This window comes from Callorhinchus milii, unplaced genomic scaffold, assembly GCF_018977255.1.
Source record: "Callorhinchus milii isolate IMCB2004 unplaced genomic scaffold, IMCB_Cmil_1.0 Scaffold13, whole genome shotgun sequence".
In the NCBI taxonomy this organism is placed as follows: domain Eukaryota; kingdom Metazoa; phylum Chordata; class Chondrichthyes; order Chimaeriformes; family Callorhinchidae; genus Callorhinchus; species Callorhinchus milii.
Window position 1 is genome coordinate 7,822,288 of NW_024704754.1, and position 21,172 is coordinate 7,843,459.

At 43.7% G+C, this 21,172-nt stretch overlaps 1 protein-coding gene across 3 annotated transcripts in view; it reads right to left on the minus strand.

Annotated features, from left to right (window-relative positions):
- Window positions 1–1,706: 1,706 nt before the first annotated feature.
- crebrf (creb3 regulatory factor) overlaps window positions 1,707–21,172 on the minus strand; it is a 42,200-nt gene continuing 22,734 nt past the window's right edge. For 2 of the 3 annotated variants that reach the window (XM_007906647.2, XM_007906648.2), the window contains 3 exons: window positions 15,782–15,855; window positions 13,149–13,268; window positions 1,707–4,669 (listed from right to left, as the gene is read on the minus strand). In XM_007906647.2, coding sequence (XP_007904838.1) covers window positions 4,554–4,669; window positions 13,149–13,268; window positions 15,782–15,855 — 310 coding nt within the window. In that variant the 3' untranslated portion in view covers window positions 1,707–4,553. Of the gene's footprint in view, window positions 4,670–13,148; window positions 13,269–15,781; window positions 15,856–21,172 lie in introns of those variants that run through there. The other variant, XM_007906649.2, reaches the window with a different exon arrangement.

Genomic DNA, 21,172 nt, shown 5'->3' on the forward strand with positions numbered 1-21,172 from the left:
AGTATCATCCAAACGACATATACCAAGGTACCAACGCAATGTTAAATGAAGATTGGACATTATTACTTTCAGCCAATATATTCTGGGAGCCATTAACCCTCTATAAAAGGCACATTAAAAACAAAAACATGTACAGTACAGTTGACACAGAATTTTAATCAACGTGAGTTTTACTCCCTCCGGGTACAATATAAATAATGGTTTCATTTCAATGGATCGTGGAATTGTTGGGTTTAAAATGAACATCAAATACCGTGAACACATTGCTTTTGCCCACCAGGCTTAATTAAATAAAGTCGGTAAGATATGGGGTGGGGGGGTGGGGGTGGGGAAGAGGGAAGGAAGCAAGCAATTGTTATTGTACACGTCACTTATAATTAGTTGATGCAAATTCTAAGTATGACATACACACACAGAGTTTTCTTTATGGGATGCAACAGCAGTTTATATAGATGAACATATCAATTACAACCAAAGATTCCACTAAAACAGCTTTCTTAGAAAAAGGCAACCATCACTTTTATTTTACAAGCAGTTTTCACTAAGTCTGGCTTTCTTTATTACACTAAGATTAATGATGAATATCTACTTTGCAATGCTTTGCTGCGTACAAGTATTTTAACTTAATGATGCCATAAATTGATAATACGCAAGAAATGAAAGTAAAATCCAGGATATTTTTCTTATGACATTATATACATTGTGTAACTTTTCATTAGACAGTGACAAGATGTGAACTGCCATAATTTTGAATTCTCTCCACCCATCTGCATCAATCACACCATCTTGTGTTTTGAAACCAAGACTGGAAGAATTAAAATGAAGAACACTGTTAGGAGTGAACAAAATTATGGTTGCAGGCCATTATTTGGCCAGTCAAACACAACACTTGGCTGTAGTACCAAATAAAAAGAAAGCAGACCAAAGTTCAAAATGTCTTGTAAAGCGAGCACTGTTTTCATTTAATTCATGGATGGAAGACTACTGCATAAATGACCAAGATTTCAAAACTAATAATTTTTTGTGCCACTACTAAATATATATATTTATATATTGTGTTTCAAACACAATTTGTTTTTCTCTTGAAGTAGATAGTATTGGACCAACACACCTGTCAACTTTTAAGTGAAAACCCAATCACTTAATCATTGCAGAGCATTACATTTTAAGGAGTAAAGGAAAGAGCTATGCTTTAACATTCTACAACCACCCCACGGGACACTAGTTGCAGATGAAATTATGTTAGGAAACCTTCTTCGCAACTCCCCTTTTCCTATTTTGACCACAAATTTCATTGAAATGAAACTGAAGTACATACATACAATTGCAGTGTTTTTAATTGTGTGGACTAGGAAATCACTGGATTATCAGATCAAACCGATCCATTCAGAAACCAATCTAGAACTGGAGGGGGTTTCCCATTTCCACATCTTGCGGAATACTCTATGTACTCAAAACTCTGAACACAAATAAACATTCTGATGTTTACTGGGCTTAAATATAAACTAGGACCTTATACTAAATTTGCCATTTACTATGGAGGTATACATGGTAGCTAAATTTCACAATTAACATAAACAAACAATAAAATTAAAATTTGTTGACCGATATTTGGAATGTTAGCCTTCACAAACAAAAATGTATTTAATTATAAAATACTTCACTGGAGTTGTGGTGAGAGGATAGAGACAGGACACTGGAATGAGGAATTTTGAGTCGTTTTATGGCCAATCATAATACTACATACACAGAATACCACTGAGATATTTCATCTTAAAATATCCAAATAAATTTAAAGAATGAACAGCTTTCACATCAATGTGATTTTGTGCAGCATTAGTCATCATCCTAAGCTCTAAAATTATTCTCTATTACACTTCAATTCACCACCTAAACCATCATAAGACTTAGCTTAGCTGAATTCAAGTTTAGCTGTCAACATAATTCTGTTAGCACATGTAAAAGGTTATATTTGATAACCCACTTTATTAAGGCTTAAAGTTTGCTTTGAAGCTTCTGGTTGCTTTGCTGCCGGGTTTCTACTTCTCAATGGACCTGCTTGCTTTTAATTTTGATTTCCATTGTTTTGGCTTACCAGTACATAAAACACACAATGCGTGTGTGGTGGGGGGGTGGGAGTCAATCTTTTGATTGAACCAAATACCAATTTGGTGGTTTAGTGTAAGGTGGTTGCTAAATCTAGGCTTGGCTGCGTTGTAAAACTGGTTGCAATTGTGCCTGAATAAAAAAAACGCTGTTGAGAACAGGTGGGTGATTAATGCAGCCTATTGATATGAAAAACAACAACTTTAAAATCCAAAGACGAGAGTAAGCAGTCTTCAATTTATAGAAGTACTTTTCAGTGCTACAAGCTTATCTCCTGACTACAGATAGCATCAAAGTCTGTTCTTCCAAAGCTTATGACAAGGATAAACCAATCACTACAGGAACACTCAACATGCTCAGTATATCAAAATTCCAAGTAGAACATTATACATTTCTCTTTTTATAAGGTTATTTTTTATATATTAACATACATTAAAATATTTCATGGAAAAAGGAAGCAAGATATTACTGGCATCAAATTACAACCATTTCTAGACTGTTTAATGCCACAGAGTCCCCTGGTAAAATGTAAAGCTGCACAGCTTGCTTTCATCTTGTTACCCACAAGGAAATATACATTTTACTAACAGGTATAAATCAAGTATCACTGTAGCATTCTTACAGGTCAAGAGTAGCAGCAAATGGGAGGAACACAAATGCAATGTGACAAAGTGCTTTTCTAATATTCATAAAATAAAATGTTTTCAATGAATAAGCTCAATCTCTTTATTTACATGGAATACTTAAACAAAACTACACTTCTAGATTGCCAGTAGTATACAGAATGGATGTAAAGGTTAGATTCTGAAGTCCTACAACACCTCTTGGCTGTGTAGTACTTTGCTTTGAATGAAGTCAGTTATGTGTGAAGCACCTTTTGTACCCATGACCCACTAAAGTGACATAACTAACTTTTCAATCCAGTTACTAGCAATGCCTACAAAACAAAAGCGAAAAACTAAGTTGGTCTATGTATAATATCTTAGTTGCATAAGCTATAGCAATCAGCAAATAAGATTAACAGTATTCACATATTTACTCTTTACATTATGTATTTAGGTTATCTAATTGAAGAATACAAAAATATATAGCTTTAGAAGAGCTTCTTACATCCGATCAACATTTAAAAATCTGACATGCAATTAATGCAAAAGGTGGCAACTTAGGATTTTTAGTATATGTAGGCCATATACATTTTATACAATAGTATAAATATTGTAAAAATTAAATTTTGGTTATTTGCCTTGGTTGAAGAGTATACCATATACATGCTTCCCCCGTTTGTAATGTAGCAATTGCAAGCCACTATATTATACTGAAATGTTAACACAAAACTACATAAGAATTACATTCTTTTTGCTATACACCTACGTTTGCAGAAAATAAAGAGCTCATGAACTCTTTCAATATCTGATTTTTCTACAAGCTTAACAATAGAGTTATAGGATTAGCAAAGTCTTATAAAGTATACTTGTATACTTATAAAGTATAAAGTATACTCCTCTTTCTGTGGATATTTGGACCCACGCAACAGATTTCACAGTTCTAGTAAAACCCTAACCCCAACCCTTATTACATTCAATTCAGTATCAGTGTAAGCTGTGCAAAACTTTACTTCACTGGCATTCTGCCATATAATTGCATTTGTCTTTGGTACAAAATAAACAATCAAAATAGTGTGCAAATATTTCTGAACAGTACCGAAACCCTTGTTTCAATATCCATCTTTATACAATACAGACTCTGTGGCATATATCTACATCATTGAAATGTTCCTATATACATTCATAATGGTTTTAAACAGCCAAAGAGTGAAAATAAACAAATACTTTTAAATCCATAAAATTTACTCACTGTACATCTATTACACCTTACAACTATTCTTTTATTTTTTTAAATACAAGGCACAAAGAATATTACTCCTTTCTCAAACTTAAATACTTATGCAATGCTCTGAAAAAGGCCATGTCATTTACTATATGAAATATTTAACGCATTCTTAATGATATAAGAATATAGTATATACAAAGGGAACTATAGTAATGGTGTTAACGAGAAAAATATTCGCCAACAGGTTTTAACATTAAAAATAACTACAAACTATAATTTTTTTGATTTCTTGATTCAATCACTTCAACCGTGTTTCTACTGAAACTTAACATAAGCTTCCAACCAGCATCTCATACACTATGTATCAATCTCTAGGTCACTTCAAATTGTAAGTGAATAAAATTGACTTTGCTGTACCTGAGCATACACAACCATACTTATATTGATTATTGGTTTTATAGAACTCTAATGCGTTAACATGAGATCTTTTTCTCCTCTTCAAAGCAGGTCTAATACAACTAACAAAAGGTTGCTTGCTGTAATGAATCAAACATTTATCACAAAAATGGCCAACATGTAACTAGAGGCTAAAGCTGTTTTTGACAGACGGTGGCACGTTACACTTTTGATGTGGGTACTCGAAGACCATCAAGACCACCTGTTGGGTCCCCTTCTCCTGTTTTTTCCAACACTTGATTGACAAAGTCAGATGTCTGTCCAGCGACTGCTGTCCCTATTGAAAACAGAGACGGGGAAAAAAAAAGATCTGGGTACATTACATTTTATTTGAACAATTTCCACTCGGGGAGAGCAATCAGTACAGAGCGGAGGCGGAGCCTGGGCTTAGGGATCAGCATAAAAGGAGCAGCAGTCTCTGAACTGTTGGAGCGACGAAAAAAAAGAAAAAGTGACGTAGGTGTGATGTCATTTTTCAACAGCCGAACCAGGGACAAACATCAACAAACTGTCAAAAACCACAACACTGACGGCAAATTAAAACAAAAAAACAAAATAAAAAATATTGAAAACACTGTGTGAGAAGATGATGTGGCAAGTTAAATGTGAGGTCTGTGACATGTGGGAGGCTATGAGCCCGGGCGACTTCATCTGCAGCAAGTGTCCGCAACTCAGGAAGCTCCAGCTGAGAGTAGCTGAGCTGGAAGCCGAGGTGCAGACCTTGTGCTCCATAATAATAATAATCCTTGCATTTGATATAGCGCTTCTCACGTCGGGAGGATGTCCCAAAGCGCTTTACAGAACACACTGTAAAGTGAATTGACTGTATATTTGTGGGCGAACGCACAGCAATGTCCCACAAACAGTCGTAGATTGAAAATGACCAATTTCTTATTGTTTTTGGAGGGATTATTATTAGGCGTGTGGAGTAAGGAAACTTGCCCATGATTTCGCCCTGCCTGGAATTGAACTCAGGTCTCAGGGACAGTGAGAGGTTCCTGGATGATGGAGGAAACCATCACTCCCCTGAGGCTCAGGAGATGCTTCCATCCGGTTAATGCTCAGGGACAGGATGGTTTCATCAGTCCTGCAGATAATGGGACCCCTGAGAGAGGGGTGATGGAGCCTTGGGCTTCAAACTTGTTCAACGGATGTGAGTATTTGATGGACCAGACACCTCAAGAGGTGGTCACCCCATCCCACACACCGAGGGTTCAGATGGAAAATGATTGGGTGACTGTCCGGCATGGTAGGAAGAGGGGATGGACTGGGGAGAATGCCCCCAATAGTGTAGCACTCTCAAACCAGTACTCTGTACTGAACGTTGAGAATGTTGATATCTCCAGGTAGGACAGTGAAAACCGATTGGTGGAACAGGGGGACATAGGTAACAGGAGCAATGCTGTTGTTATAGGGGATACAACAGTGAGAGGTATAGACCGACGTTTCTGTAACAGAAGACGGGAATCAAGGATGGTATGTTACCTCCCTGGTGCAACAGTCTTAGACATCGCAGAAAGGGTGGATAGAAATTCTTCAGGGGGAAGGAGAACATCCAGAAGTGGTAGTCCAGGTGGGGATCCATAATATTGGTAAAAAAAAGGGCTGAGACTCTACAGAATCAATATCAAAAGCTGGGGAACATACTAAAGAATCGAACATCCAAGGTGTCGATCTCTGGATTACTCCCTGTGCCTCAGGCAAATAGTCCTCCCGACGTGAAAAGCGCTATATCAAATGCAAGGATTATTTTATTATTAAGTACCACAATGGCAGGATCAAGCATATGAATGCTTGGCTGGAGAAATGGTCCAGAAAAGAGGGCTTCAGGTTTCTGGATCATTGGGACCAGTTCTGGGGCAAGTGGGACCTGTATCATATGGATGGGTTGCACCTAAATAGGGCTGGGGCGAATGTGCTTGCAGACAGGCTATCTAATGCTGTTTGGAAGGGTTTAAACTAGTTTTGAAGGGGGAAAGGAATGCAAAAAACAAAGAGTTAGCAAATAGAGAAAACAATACGGGGGGGGAAGTGCAGAACAGGTCAAGTCGGTCTTGGAGTGCCTGTGCCTAAATGCACGGAGTTTAGCAAACAAGATTGGTGAGCTGCAGGCTCAAGTGGTCATAGGGGATACGATGTAGTAGCAGTAACAGAGACTTGGCTCAAGTTGAATATTCCTGGCTCTAATGTATTCAGGAGGGCTAGGGAAGGAAAAAAAGGAGGGTTGTGGCAATGTTAATCAAGGATACGGTTATAGCTGTGGAAAGGGTCGAGGTGCTGGAGGGCCCAAAACAGAATCTATCTGATTAGAATTAAGGAACAAAAAAGGAACTGTTACACTGGTAGGAGTATACAAGAGACCACTAAATAGTGGGAAGGAAATAGATGAGCAGATCTTCAAGCAGATCTCAAGATAGATGCAAGGCCAATAGAGTCGTAATAATGGGGGACTTTAATTATCCCAACACAGACTAGCAAAACAACAGCGCAAAGGGCAAGGAGGGGGAAAGATTCCTAAAATGCATACAGGACAACTTTCTTGATCGGTACGTTTCCAGCCCAATAAGGAAGGAAGCAGTGCTAGATCTAGTTCTGGGGAATGAAGTAGGGCAAGTGGAGCAGGTGTCAGTGGGAGAGCATCTGGGCAAGAGTGATCATAACATCATTAGATTCAGAGTGCATATGGAAAGAGACAAGGAACCATCTAAGGTGAAGATATTCAACTGGAAGAGGGCAAATTTCAGTGAGTTAAAAAGGGACCTAGCCAAGGTGGACTGGAAAGAAGGATTGGCAGGCAAAACAACTAAAGAACAGTGGGAAGGCTTCAAGGATGAGATAGCTCGGGGACAGAATAAATACATTCCCACAAAAGGGAAAAGTAGGGCTTCCAAACCTCCCTGGATGACGAAGGAAATTGTATCTAGAATGAAGCAGCGTAAGGAGGCGTATGACAGGTGTGAAACCCAAGATACAGAAGATAACCAAATATAGGAAGTGCAGAAGAGGTTTGTAAAAGGAAATAAGAGGGGCAAAAAGATTATACGAAAAAAGGTTAGCAAGTAACATTAAAGGGAATTCTAAAATATTTTACAAGCATATCAAGAATAAAAGGCTAGTCAAAGGTAGGGTGGGGCCAATTAAGGACCAAGGGTGAAATCTTATTGTGGAGGCAGAGGGCATAGCTGATGTGCTGAATGAGTAGTTTGCGTCTGTCTTCACAACAGAAGTGGATGCACCAAATGCTGCAGTATCGGAGGAGAGCGTAGAGAAAATGGATAGGATAAGTATAAATAGAGAGGAAGTACTGAAAAGGTTGACTGCTGTGAAGGTAGATAAGTCGCCCGGTCTGGACGGGATGCAACCAAGATTACTATGGGAGGCACGGGTATAAATAGCGGAGGCTTTGGCTACAATTTTTCAATCTTCGTTGGACACAGCGGTGGTGCCAGAGGACTGGAGAGTGACCAATGTGACTCCCCTGTACAAAAAGGGACGGAAGGATAAACCTGGGAACTACAGGCCAGTCGGCCTAACATCAGTAGTGGGGAAACTCCTGGAGACTATAATCCGGGACAGAATAAATCTTCACCTAGAAAAATATGGGTTAATTAGGGACAGCCAACATGGATTTGTTAAAGGCAAATCTTGTCTAACAAATCTAATAGAATTTTTCGATGAGGTAACAGAGAGGGTGGATAAAGGTAGTGCAGTTGATGTAGTTTATATGGACTTTCAAAAGGCATTTGACAAAATGCCGCATGAAAGACTTGTAAGAAAGGACAAGCCCATGGTATAAAAGGGACAGTGGCAGTACTGGCTGGGAGACAGAAAGTGGAGAGTTGTGGTGAACGGCTGCTTTTCTGACTGGGGGGAAGTGTACAGTGGCGTCCCCCAGGGATCGGTATTAGGACCACTGCTCTTCTGCACCGCCACAGGGAGCGGCGGCAGGACAGCGCGGGGAGGAGCCTGGGCCTACCTACCCAGGTATTTAAGCACGAGGCGGCAGGGAGTGCAGCCACACGGGGAGCGGTGGCAGGACAGCGCGAGGAGGAGCCTGAGCCTACGTTCGGGGAACCGCTGATGTCATAGTTTAGTTTTCAGGAGTGTGCGCGCGCAACAAAAAAAAAAAACCTCTGCGCCACCACCCCACCCCTCCAAAGTTCACATCAGACCCCTCCATGGTCCTGTTGGGTTGGCTGCCCCAGTCTATGGGATAATGCCATCCACCTGACGGCTCGCTCCCGGTCCCCGCGTGCGCACTATGGCTGCCGCTTTGACCCGAGCCCCCTCACCCCCTCCCTCCCTCCTCCCTACCCCCAAACCCTCCAACCTCTGCATCTCTCCCGCTCTGTCCTCTCTCTCCGTCCCTCTCGCCTTCTATCCCCACTTGACCCTCCTACAACCTCCCTCTGTTCCAGCCTGGGAATTCTCCGCCGGGCTCACCGTGGCACTCGGCGTTGTTTGTCCAGCAGCAGCCACACCAACTGCCCCATTCCGCACCACACTCACCAGCCACCCCGGACACAGACCCGGGGAGCCAAGCTCTCCTCCCTTATTGCCTGCCTCATAACCTGGACCCCCCTCCCCTCCCACACACCCTTCTGTCAACCGCTCCCTCCACATCGGACTACAAAACGTCCGCACGCTCTGTAACAAGGCCCTGGTCATCAACGATCTCATCCTTGATGAGAGCGTTGACATAATGGCCTTAACGGAAACCTGGCTCACCCCAGGCAACACCTTCCCCTCACGGAGGCCACACCACCCGGCTACACCTCCCACCACATCCCTCGCCCCAACCGCCGTGGCGGTGGTGTAGCCCTTATCTCAAGGACACCACTTGCCCTATCCCCCTACTCCTCCGTCTCTTTCCCCTCTTTCGAGCACCTCACCCTCTCCCACCCCTCCTTCCTCTCACTCAAAATCCTCCTCCTCTACCGGCCCCCTAAAACCTCTCCCACCTTCATCTCCGATATTTCGACACTTCTTACATCTCTCTGCCTCTGCTCTGATCGCTTCATCATCCTGGGCGACTTCAACCTGCACTTCACCCCCTCCTGCTCCATCTCCTCAGACTTCTCTTCCCTGCTCTCCTCACTCAACCTCTCCCTCCACATCAACTCCCCCACTCACAGTCACGGCCACCCACTCGATTTGGTGATCACCCGGGGCCTCAGTGTCTCGGATGTCACTATCACCGACAAGGCCGTCTCCAATCACCACTTCATCTCCTTCACCACCTCCACCCCCCTCCCCACCTCCACCAGACCCACCACCATCTTCTACCGCCCTTGGAAGAAGTTACCCCCACAATCCCTAACCGCTGCCTTGGAGTCCTCTGAACTCCTCTCCCTCTGGCCTTCAACCCTCACTGACCCCTCTTCTCCTCTCACCCTCCTCCACAACACCCTCTCCTCCACACTTGACACTCCTTCCCCCATCACCTCCGTACTGTCTCCTACTCTCGCTCCTCCCCCGGTTCACCACCCACCTCCGCTCACTGAACAGCCAGGTGCGGGCCGCTGAACGCACCTGTCAAATCTGGCCTAACAGTCCACCGACAAATCTGGCTGGACCTCCTCAAAATCTACCGCTCCACTCTAGCCTCGGCCAAATCGTCCTTCTACTCCAGGATAATCCTGGAGGCGACAAACAACCCCAGGCTACTGTTTTCTACCACATCCCGACTCCTCCGTCCCCCCGCCACCCCACGCAGGTCATCTCCTCCAACCTTCACTGCGAGGAGATGCTGGATTTCCTTCAATCCAAAATCAAGGGAATTCGCTCCGCGGTCACTTCCCCTCCAACATCCACCCACCCCCCACGCCCTCCCTCCCACACTCCGACTCCTACCTATCCTCCCCTACACACTTTCGTACCCGTTTCCCCACCCTAGGTCACCAAACTCATCCTATCCCTGAAACCCACCACCTGCTCCCCACTCCTTATCTCCCAGCTCCACCTCCTTGCCCCACATATCAGACATCATCAACCTGTCCCTCTCCTCTGGCTCTGTTCCCATTCCCTTAAAAACTGCCATCATCACTCCCACCTTGAAAAAACCTTCCCTTGATGCGTCGCAGCTATCAAGCTACCGGCCCATCTCCAACCTCCCCTTCCTGTCCAAGGTCCTGGAACGAGTTGTCGCCTCCCAGCTGCGCTCTTTCCTCTCCACCCATTCATTATTCGAACCCCTTCAGTCGGGTTTCTGTGCTGCCCATAGCACAGAAACTGCCCTGGTCAAGGTCACCAATGACATCCTGACCATCTGTGACCAGGGCTCCCTCTGCCTCCTCGACCTATGGGCAGCATTCGATACAGTCGACCATGCTATCCTCCTCCACCGCTTGTCCTCCCACCTCAACCTTCAAAGCCCTGTCCTTGAGTGGTTTAGGTCGTACCTCTCCCACCATCTTCACTTTGTTTCCACGAACGGCTTTTCCTCCAGCCCCTGCACTATCTTGTGCGGTGTCCCTCAGGGCTCTGTCCTCGGTCCCCTCCTCTTCACCCTCTATATGCTCCCCCTGTGGTGACATCATCCACAGACATGGGGTTAACTTCCACATGTATGCGGATGACACCCAACTCTACCTTTCCTCCTCTACCCTCATCTCCACGACCACCGATGTCCTGACAGCTGCCTGTCCGACATCGAGTCCTGGACGAGAGACAACTTTCTTCAGCTCAACGTGCGTAAAACTGATGCCTTCCTGATTGGCTCGCATCAGCGCTTCCGCACCTCAGGCGCTGACAGCATCAGCATCCAAGGCAGCACTCTCCACCTCTCAAAGCCAGTCAGGAACCTCGGGGTTCTATTCGACCCTGAGCTGTCCTTTCTCCCTCATATCCGCGCCACAACTGGCACCGCCTTCCATCACCTCCGGAACATCGCCAGACTATGGCACTACCTCACCCCTCACGCTGCTGAAACTTGGTTTGACAGGTTGACGATGTCTGTGATATGTGGGGCAAGGAGGTGGAGCTGGTCCACGCCTTTATCACCTCAAGGCTGGACTATGGGAACTCTCGCCCGCCTTCCCGGCACCTCTCTCCACAAGCTGCAGGTCATTCAGAACTCTGCAGCTCGTGTACTGTCCCACACCAGGCTTCGTGACCACATCACTCCCACCCTCGCTCGCCTCCACTGGCTCCCCATCCCCCAGAGGATCGAATTCAAGATCCTCATCTTCACCTACAAGGCCATTCACGGCCTTGCTCCCTCCTACCTCTCTGACCTACTATCCCCCTACCTACCTGCCCGTACCCTCCGTTCCTCTGGCTCCGGTCTGCTCCACATCCCTCGCCCCAACCGCCCTACCATCGGTGGCCGGGCCTTCAGCCTCTCACCCCCTAGGCTCTGGAACTCTATCCCCCAGTGCCTTCGCCGCCTCCTCCCTTTCCTCCTTCAAGGCCGGTCTCAAGACCTTTCTCTTTGACTGTGCCTTCAGCTCCCCTCTCGACTCTCTACCCCCTCCTCGTTCCCTCCCTTCCCCTCATCCTGACCATTTTCCCCCACTCGGGTCCTGACCCAACTGTACAGCGCCTTGGGACGTCCTCCCGACTTGAAAGGCGCTCTATAAATGGAATCTTGTTGTTGTTGTTGTTAATATACATAAATGATCTGGACTTGGGTATAGCAAGCACCATTTACAAGTTTGCGGACGACACAAAGTAAGGTAGGGTAGTAAACAGTGAGAAGCCAACTGCAGGAAGACATAGACAGAATGGTAAAATGGGCAGACACATGGCTGATGAGTTTCAATGTGGAGAAATGCGATGTAATGCATTTTGGTAGAAAGAATGAGGGGAGGCAATATAGGCTGGTAATTCAATTTTAAGGGGGGTAAAAGAACAGAGGGGTGCAGGTAAATGAATCCTTGAAGGTGGCAAGACAGGTAGATAAAGCTGTAAAAAGGGCATATGGGATACTAGGCTTTATAAATAGGGGCATAGAGTACAAGAGTCAGGAGGTTATGATTAACCTATATAAAACACTGGTTAGGCCTCAGTTGGAATACTGCGCCCAGTTCTGGCACCACACTATAGGAAGGATAAGGCATTGGAAAGGATGCACAGAAGATTTACGAGGAATGAGGGACCTTGATTATGAGGAAAGGCAAGTGAGGTGAGGATTATTCTCATTGGAGCAGAGAAGGTTAAGAGGAGACCTAATAGAGGTCTTGAAAATTATGAAGGGATTTGATAGGTTAGAAAGGGAAAAACTGTTTCCACTGGTGGATGTGTCGGTGACTCGAGGTCACAGATTCAAAATACTCTCCAAAAGAAGCAGAGGGGAGATGAGAAGAAATTTTTTCACACAGAGAGTTGTTCGAATCTGGAACTCATTGCCGGAAAGGGTGGTCGAGGCCGATTCAATAACTACTTTTAAAAACGCGGTGGATGAGTATTTGAAGAGGACAGGTTTGAAGGGATATGGGGAAAGTGCTGGGGAGTGGGACTGACATTAATTGCTCTAATCAAAGAGCTGGCACAAACTCGATGAGCCGAGTGGCTTCTTTTTGTGCTGTACGATTCTATGATTCTTTGTCAGCACCTATTATTGTTTTATTGGGCACTTGTGTTAAAGTAATCTTCTTGGTTGACTATTCATTTTCAATGCAAGAGCACTTCAAAGGGGATTACTAATTCACCTTCTAACAGGAGTAAAAATCTTATTGGAGGTAAATGCTCCATAACTTGGAAGATATTTAGTTATAAAGAAAGGTTTAAGGAAAAAGTAGGATCCAGTTTCTTACCAAGTGTTTCCTTTAGGAGTTTTTCAAGTTTTTCAAGCATGTTGCTTCCCTTTTCCCCTCGACTCTGCACTCGATTCACTATTTCCTGTTTGATTGAATTAATCACATAGAGCAGACGATCTGCAAATGAGAAAGCATAAAAGCCATAATTTCATTGGGTCCTTAATGAAATGTGAGACGTAAGAAATTTAGACACACTGAAATTCCCCCTATTTACATACATTAATTTACTATATTTATTGTAAGTTATAGAGCCAAGGCAGAGCAGCAGTATTAGCTAGGGGCCGAGCACAATTTGCCATTGGGGGTTCATATATAGTACAATACATGGAAAAGTGCTCGGGTGGTGAGCATGTGTGAAATATTCATTCCACTCAAAGACTTCCAGTTACTTTCATTACCAAACACAATTTTGAATTTGAATAAATGTGAAAGAAGAATTACGAATACTTTATCTTATGTAAGAAATGGTTAGATGAAGCCAAGTTTTAAAAGGCTATGGGTTGCAGGAGGAGGTGAAATGGAGGGCAACAAGTTCAACAGTTTTGAGTTTATGAAAACGAATGAGTTGAAGAAGGAAACATGCAATTCCACAGGCTCAATCTCCTACTCCACTGACTCCCCAAACATTCCAACAGATGAGTGAAGATTTTAGAACTTGTGCTTCAATAAACTCCTGTATTTTGTCTTTAATTCAAAAAATTAACATAGAAGACAGGGTTCTCTCTTTTAAAAAAAAACACCTTGAAACTTTCACCTGTCTTACAAAGGCAGGCAACAGTTGTGGCAGTGAGATGATAGAGGAGGCCAACATAAGAAAGCCGGTTGGAAAGTTTTGAAATTGGCTGGGAATATTTGGAATATTTATTTACTATTTGCACTAGTAGGTTCAATAGCTGATATCTAACAATGAGCCAGATGACTGGAGTTATGAAACTGCACCTAAAGCTGCACCTTCTTGTCCATATCATAGAATCATAGAATCATACAGCATAGAAGGAGGCCATTTAGCCCATGTTTCTGTGACGGCTCTTTGAAAAGAGTATCCAAATCAATCCCACTCCTCCGCGCTCTCCCCATAGTCCTTCAAACTTGTCCTCCCCAAATAATTATCTACTTCTCTCTTAAAAGTTGTTATTGAATCGGCTTCCACCACCCTTTCAGACAATGTATTCCAGATCCGAACAACTTACTGTGTGAAAACATTTCTCCTCACCACCCCCGTTTCTTTTAACAACTATTTTAAATCAGTGTCCTCGGGTTACCGATGCGCCCACCAATGGAAATAGTTTCTCCTTGTTCACCCCCCTCATAATTTTGAAAACTTCTATTAAGTCTCCTCTTAACCTTCTCTGCTCCAAGGAGAATAATCCTAGCTTCTCTCGCCTCTCCTGATAACTGAAGTCCCTCATTCCTGGTACCCTCCTGGTAAATCTACTTTGCACCCTCTCCAATGCGTTGACATCCTTCCTAAAGTGTGGTACCCAGAACTGAACATATTCCTTTAACTGAGTGTTTTATAAAGGTTCATCATAACTTCCTGACTTTTGTTACGTTTTTAACAGCTTTATCTACCTGTCCTGCCATCTTCAAAGATTTATTTATATGAAACCCAGATCCTTCTTGTTCCTTTGCCCCCTTTAAGATTGTACCATCAGCTTATATTGACACTCCGCAATCTTCCTCCCAAAATGCATCACTTTGCATTTCTCCACATTAGACTTCATCCGCCACGTGTCTGCCCATTTTACCAGTCGGTTTATGTCCATTTGCAGTCTGCTACTATCCTCCTCATTATTTACTACTTTTCCTACCTTAGTATCATTTTCCTAGCTTAGTATCATATTACAATATAATATAGTATAATAGTATAGTATTATATTATCAGCTCCCTTTCAGCTTGGAAATGCAGCAAGTTTGTCACATTTCTTCAGCAGTGAACATAACCCAAATTCGGTGTGACTAGAGGCAAAACACCCGTGACAATATTGGAACTTGTTTAGTCAAAATGAAACTCATTGCCATGCTGGTGAGATCGCTTTCCGAAACAAAACATAAATTTAAAAAAATACAGAATGTTATACTAGTTTGGCATTGGAATCCCAAACAGCAATTCCTGCCAGCAACTGTGGTGCATTGCACCAATCAGTAAGAACTACATTTGGAAGATGATTAGGTAGGAACATAGGCATCCTTTCAATTTACTGGTAAGAATTGCTATTTACAACTACCGTTACAAATATCACATTCATTAGTTGAGCACTGTAAGCACATTTATTGGTTGAGTTGAATAAAACATGGTTAAATTCAAGGGGAAGGAAAGTCTAAGTCGAGGCAATAATATGTTTTTCCAAGGTCACACCACCCAGGCTGCCTGATGCAGCTTTTCCTGTCAATCATCAACTGCTCCTGGACACTATATAAATGCGAGTTGTTGTTGATGTGATCAAAGCAATATTGGTGTGGAGACCTAAGACAACAAGACTCATCCTTGAACTTGTTTTTCTTTTGAGTGAAAAAAAGTTTCCAAGAAAGCTAAGGAAAAGGAGGAATAATACTCTGAACAAAAAGCACTCGGTCTGGACTTTCGTTCAACTTTACGATACAAATATAATGAAAGGTAACTGCTTTACCATATTCTGTGTTGAGACCCCACAGCTTCACTTTGTTAGCCTCGTACTGAGCTTTTTTCTTTAGTCGGCAAGCCCTGGAGATGAAGATGCAAAAATTAGAAAAGGTTATATGAACTAAGCTATTACTAACTTCGTTCTTTGGATTTTTCCCACATGGAATTCATCAAGGTGAACGCTGGGAGACAGAAATGCTTTCCATTTTAATCAGCAAGAATCAAGCACATTCAGGTTAGATTTACCACAGCTAACCCAGGTTCTGAAAATATAAAACATATTAATAGTGAACAAATGATATAGAAGACATTTACTTGTGCAAGGATATAACTTGACAGATGCAATCAGCCTTCTGATTCTCATTCAAGTGGCAATTTATTCATGTGAACTATACAGTACGAGTTAGTGGACCATGGAGCATCAGAGTAGAGCCAGATCAAGCTCTCCTCTGAGGTCTCTTTCTGGTAAGAAAAAAAAGGGGGGGGGGGGTGTCACTGAATAGTGATCCAGAGCAGAAATGACCAATCTTTCCCCCTGTAGCCAAATGAAGTCAGCTACCTCAACAGAGTGAAAAATAAACCTGCAACCTTCCAGTCGGAAATACCTTGGTGATACACTAGGTGGCACTTTTACTCAGAGGTCATTAAGTTACAACAAAATTAACAAGACTCATTCTCTGCTAAATAGAATGCTTGTTTGTTTTTAAGATAACAAAACAGCAGTTTCTTTGTTGGTCAGCCGAGTGTCTTGTTACATGCAGAAACCCATCTTAACAGTATCCAAATCAGACAAAGTTCCACAAAAAAATGAGAATAATTTTTTTAACAGAATTGTTATGGTCTGGAATGCACTGCCTGAAAGGGTGGGGGAAACAAATTCAATAACAACTTTCAAAAGGGAATTAGATAGGTACTTGAAAAGGAAAAATTTGCAGGGGTATGGGGAAAGAGCAGGTGAGTGGGATTGATTTGAATAGTTCTTCCAAAGAGCAGGCATAGACAAGATGGGCCAAACAGCCTTCTTCTGTGCTTCTTGGTCACCTTCCTACCCCTCCCCCTGGCTTAGCCCCGGGATCCGTTACTGTGAAGCGCTCTGATACACCATCCGGCATGGAGGGCGCTATATAAATCCAATTTGTTGTTGTTAATATTCTATTCTATAAGTGGAGTCCTGTAGCTCAGTGGTTAGAGCACTCGCTTTGCAAGTGAGAGACCTGAGTTCAATTCCAGGCAGAGGGCGAAACCTTGGGCAAGTTTCCTTACTCCACACAGAGCCTAATAATAATCCCTCAAAAAAAACAATAATAAATTGGTAATTTTCAATCCATGACTGTTTGTGGGACATTGCTATGCGCAATTGGCTGCCGCGTTCGCCCACAAATATACAGCCAATTCACTTTACAGTATATTCTGTGAAGCGTTTTGGGACGTCTAGAAGACGTGAAAAGCGCTATATCAAATGGAAGGATTATTATTATTATTATATGCATTCCACTGTCTGGAATGGAATAGGCACACTTTCTCCCTGGAGGGATGTACCCTGCTTACTTAATTTTAGAAAGTATATATTACAAGAGGCAAAATACTGCAGATGCTGAAAATCTAAAATAAAAACAGATTTCGCTGGGAACATGCAGCAGGTTAGGCAGCACCTATGGAGAGAGGAAAGTCAGTTAACGTTTCAGGTCAGAAATGGGGGTTTGTTGGAAGGAAACAGATTATAAGGACAAGCAGAGGTTATAGAAGAGGGAGGAGGCAAGGCAGATAGAAGATGGGAGCTGTGTTTAAGGTCTGAAGTAGTTAAAATCAATGTTGAGACCAGAGGGCTATAAAGTGCCTAGGAAGTAGATTAAGGTGCCTAGGAGGTAGATATTCCTCGAACTTGCATTGTGCTTGAGACCTTCAGACCTTCAACCACTTCAGAGCTGAAACATTAACTCACTTTTCTTCCCCCCCATAGATGCTACCTGACCTGCTGCATGTACCCAGCAACCATTTTTATTTGAGTATACATTACAGTTCGACAAGAGCCAAGATTTGGGAACTCCAGAGTTTGCATTGTGGTACTGCTGGAGTTTAACCAGCTAAAACTGCACAGTGGAGCACTGTAGCTGAGTGGATAGAGCACTCGCCTCGCAAGCAAGAGAACCTGGGTTCGATTCTAGGGCAGGACAAACCATTGAGCAAAACAAGCAAGCAAGCAAGTGTCCTTACTTTACACAGCTCTGTTCACTGAGCAGTAAGCAGGAAATCGTCTGTAAATCGATTGGCGGATCTCTTTTCCGGGGGTAATATTCCCTTAAAAAATGTACATCAAAAAAATAATTTGGTCACTCAATCCACAACCGTTCGTGGGACACTGCTGTGCGGAATTGACTGCCGCGTTTCAACCGCAAAATATACAGTGAATTTACTTTACAGTATATCCTGTGAAGCACTTTGAGATGTCTCAATAATAATACTGTGTTGACTGTATATTTTATGGGCAAAACGCAGCAGCCAATTGCACACAGCAGTGTCCCATAAGCAGTCGTGGATTGAGAGACCAAATTATTATATATTTTTTTTGAAGAGATTATTACCCCTGGAAAAGTGATCCACCAATGACTAAGAAATCCGGTTTCTACTTACTGCTAGGTAAACAACAACAAATTACATTTGTATAGCGCCTTCCACATCAGGAGGACGTTCCAAGGTTCTGAACAGTCAGGGATCCGCACCCGAGCTGCTGGATGGGATCAGAAGGGGTGGAGGGTGGGGAGGGTAGGGGTAGGAGGATGACCGAAGGAACGGTTCTTGAAGGAGACAAGGGAGGAGGCGAGATGGAGGAACTGTAGGATGGAGTTTCAGAGGGTGGGGGTAGACCGGCTGAAGGCTAGCGGGATGAGGTGGGCAAGGACATGAAGCAGGTTGGAGCCCACTGCGCAGAGGGAGCGGATAGGTTGGTGGCAAGTTAGGAGATTGCAGAGGTAGGAGGGGGGGAGCGAGGCTGTGGAGGACTATGAAGGTGAGGACCAGGATCTTGAGCTGTATCCTCTGAATGATGGGAAGCCAGTGGAGTCGGGCGAGGATGGGGATGATAGGGTCACGGAGCCTGGTGGGGGAGAGGACACGGGCTGCAGAATTTTGGATGATCTGCAGCCTATGGAAGGGGGAGCTAGGGAGGCCGACAAGCAGGGAGTTTGCGTAGTTAAGCCCAAATGTTATGAATGAGTGGATGAGGGTCTCGGTGGCCTGCGGAACAAGACAGTGGCGGAGCTGGGCAATGTTCCGAAGGTGGGGAAAGTCGGAGCGGGTCATGGCACAGATGTGTGAGATGAGGTACAGTTGAGGGTCAAACAGGATGCTGAGGTTCCCTATTGGCTCTGTGAGGAGTAAGGAAACTTGCCCAACGTTTCACCCTGCCAGGGAATTGAACCCGGGTCCTCTTGCTTGCTCTAACCACTGAGCTGCAGGACTCCACAAGTATAGAACATTTGAAAGGGTGACTTTATTCTTGTAAAGGTATCTAATCATCTAATCCAATGACATGATAAGGCACCATATGAAATGCAAGGATTATTATTATAGTTTGCCATTGAGAGCACTCTCTGGCAAGTTTCCTGCTGCTTATCCAGGTACAACCACACTAACCATCAGGGTTTTGTCTTTCAGGTTAACAGGAGCTAAGTGAGATGATTCCCTGCCTCAAACTGACCTTCTATATTCTGCAGACAAGCTAGGCTGGTCTGTCATCAGCAATGTATTGGTGTGCTCACCTGGCTCAAGAACTCGAATACCGAGATTGACACAGATGATTAACTCGAGTGCAATATTCTGTTGCCATGCACATCACCTCGGAGCCAACTCATCCTCAAGAAGGAGACCATAACTTACCTCCCCCTAGGAGGATATTTGCTGGTCAGTCATTTGAATCAGATACACTCAGGTTTTAGCCCTCATTAGGAGAATGGCAGGTACCAGGAACTGTCTGCAAGCTTCCTGGCATGCAGCACAAACAACATGCATTTATAATAATAATAATCCTTGCGTTTGATATAGTGCCTTATCACGTCTTCGAGAAGTCTCAAAGCGCTTCATATAGGACAGGATTTGGAGTGCTGACAGAAATGTGTGAGCATTGACACCAAGTTCCTGCCCGCTGCTCAGACACACATCCTTAGCCATTGAGCAATGGTTTCACTTGATGGAACTGTGAAGCTTGAACCACACTCTGCATAATATCAAGATGGATTCCAAGTGCTGAATATATGACCCTGGGTTCACAAACCCACACTTCCAGTAACACCTCCCAGCAGTTGCCACCCCAAGCCTCAGAGCTTCTTCATCCGCTATTCGACAGACACCTTACAACAATGTGATAAAAGGACCAATACAGGACAGCTTGTGGCATGCCAGCCACCTTGATGCTCTGAGGTCCAAGTCCAATGCCGAATAACGTCATAATACAAGCACTCCAGGATGCTACCCCACGTGAAGGGCGCAATATAAATATAAGTTGTTGTTACTATAACAGTTTACTCAAGACCAATTCCTTAAGCCAAGTCCTCGTGAGGGCCTTTGGCAAATACCAGTCATGAAGTTGACTCCACTTCCAGAATGCTCAGCAATAAGTCAGTGTAGGCTTTCCCGGCAATCGCTTCTCCTTATATTACCACAAATCAACCTCACTGTTTTGTCCTAGACTTCACAAATGGGTTGAAGAAAACCCGTCTGCTGCATGTCCGGGACTTTAGAACCATGAAGGATGAACAAGCAGTGGGAAGCTTGCCAAACAGTGTTCACAATGGTAAACTACGCAGTTTTAACTTGTTAAACTCCAGCAGTACTTCAATGCACATTTTTGAAACCTTTAATGGAAAGGGTCACACCTGCTTACTTAACAACAACAACAACTTAATTGCTTATTAGGCACAGGTTGGCAAGAGCCAAGACTGGGGACCCTACATTGTGCATTTGAGCATTGCTGGAATGTAACCTACTGAAACTGCAAGTCTACCATTATAAAAACTTTCTGGCAAGCTTTCCACTACTTGTCCAGCTAGCATCACCCTACCCGTCAGGGATTTGTCTTGAAGAGTTAACAGGAGCCGAGTGGGAAAAATCCCTGCTCTCAGTGACTGGTCTCCGTTCCAAATCCTGTTGATGAGCTAGGCTAGCTGGTCCATAATTAACAGCATCTTGGATAACTGCAGACCCACCTGTCTCTGGAACTGCACGACTGAGACTACCACAGGAGATTAACTCAATGGTAATATTCGATTGCCAGCACGGTTATACTGCTGTCATCTGAGCCTGGAGGAGACCCTGCTTACAATCCTGTCCCTCTCTCTTTATTTAAGAAAGTACAAGGATGTTTTATATTGGGGAAATCAAATCAAAGTTATGGAGTTCTACC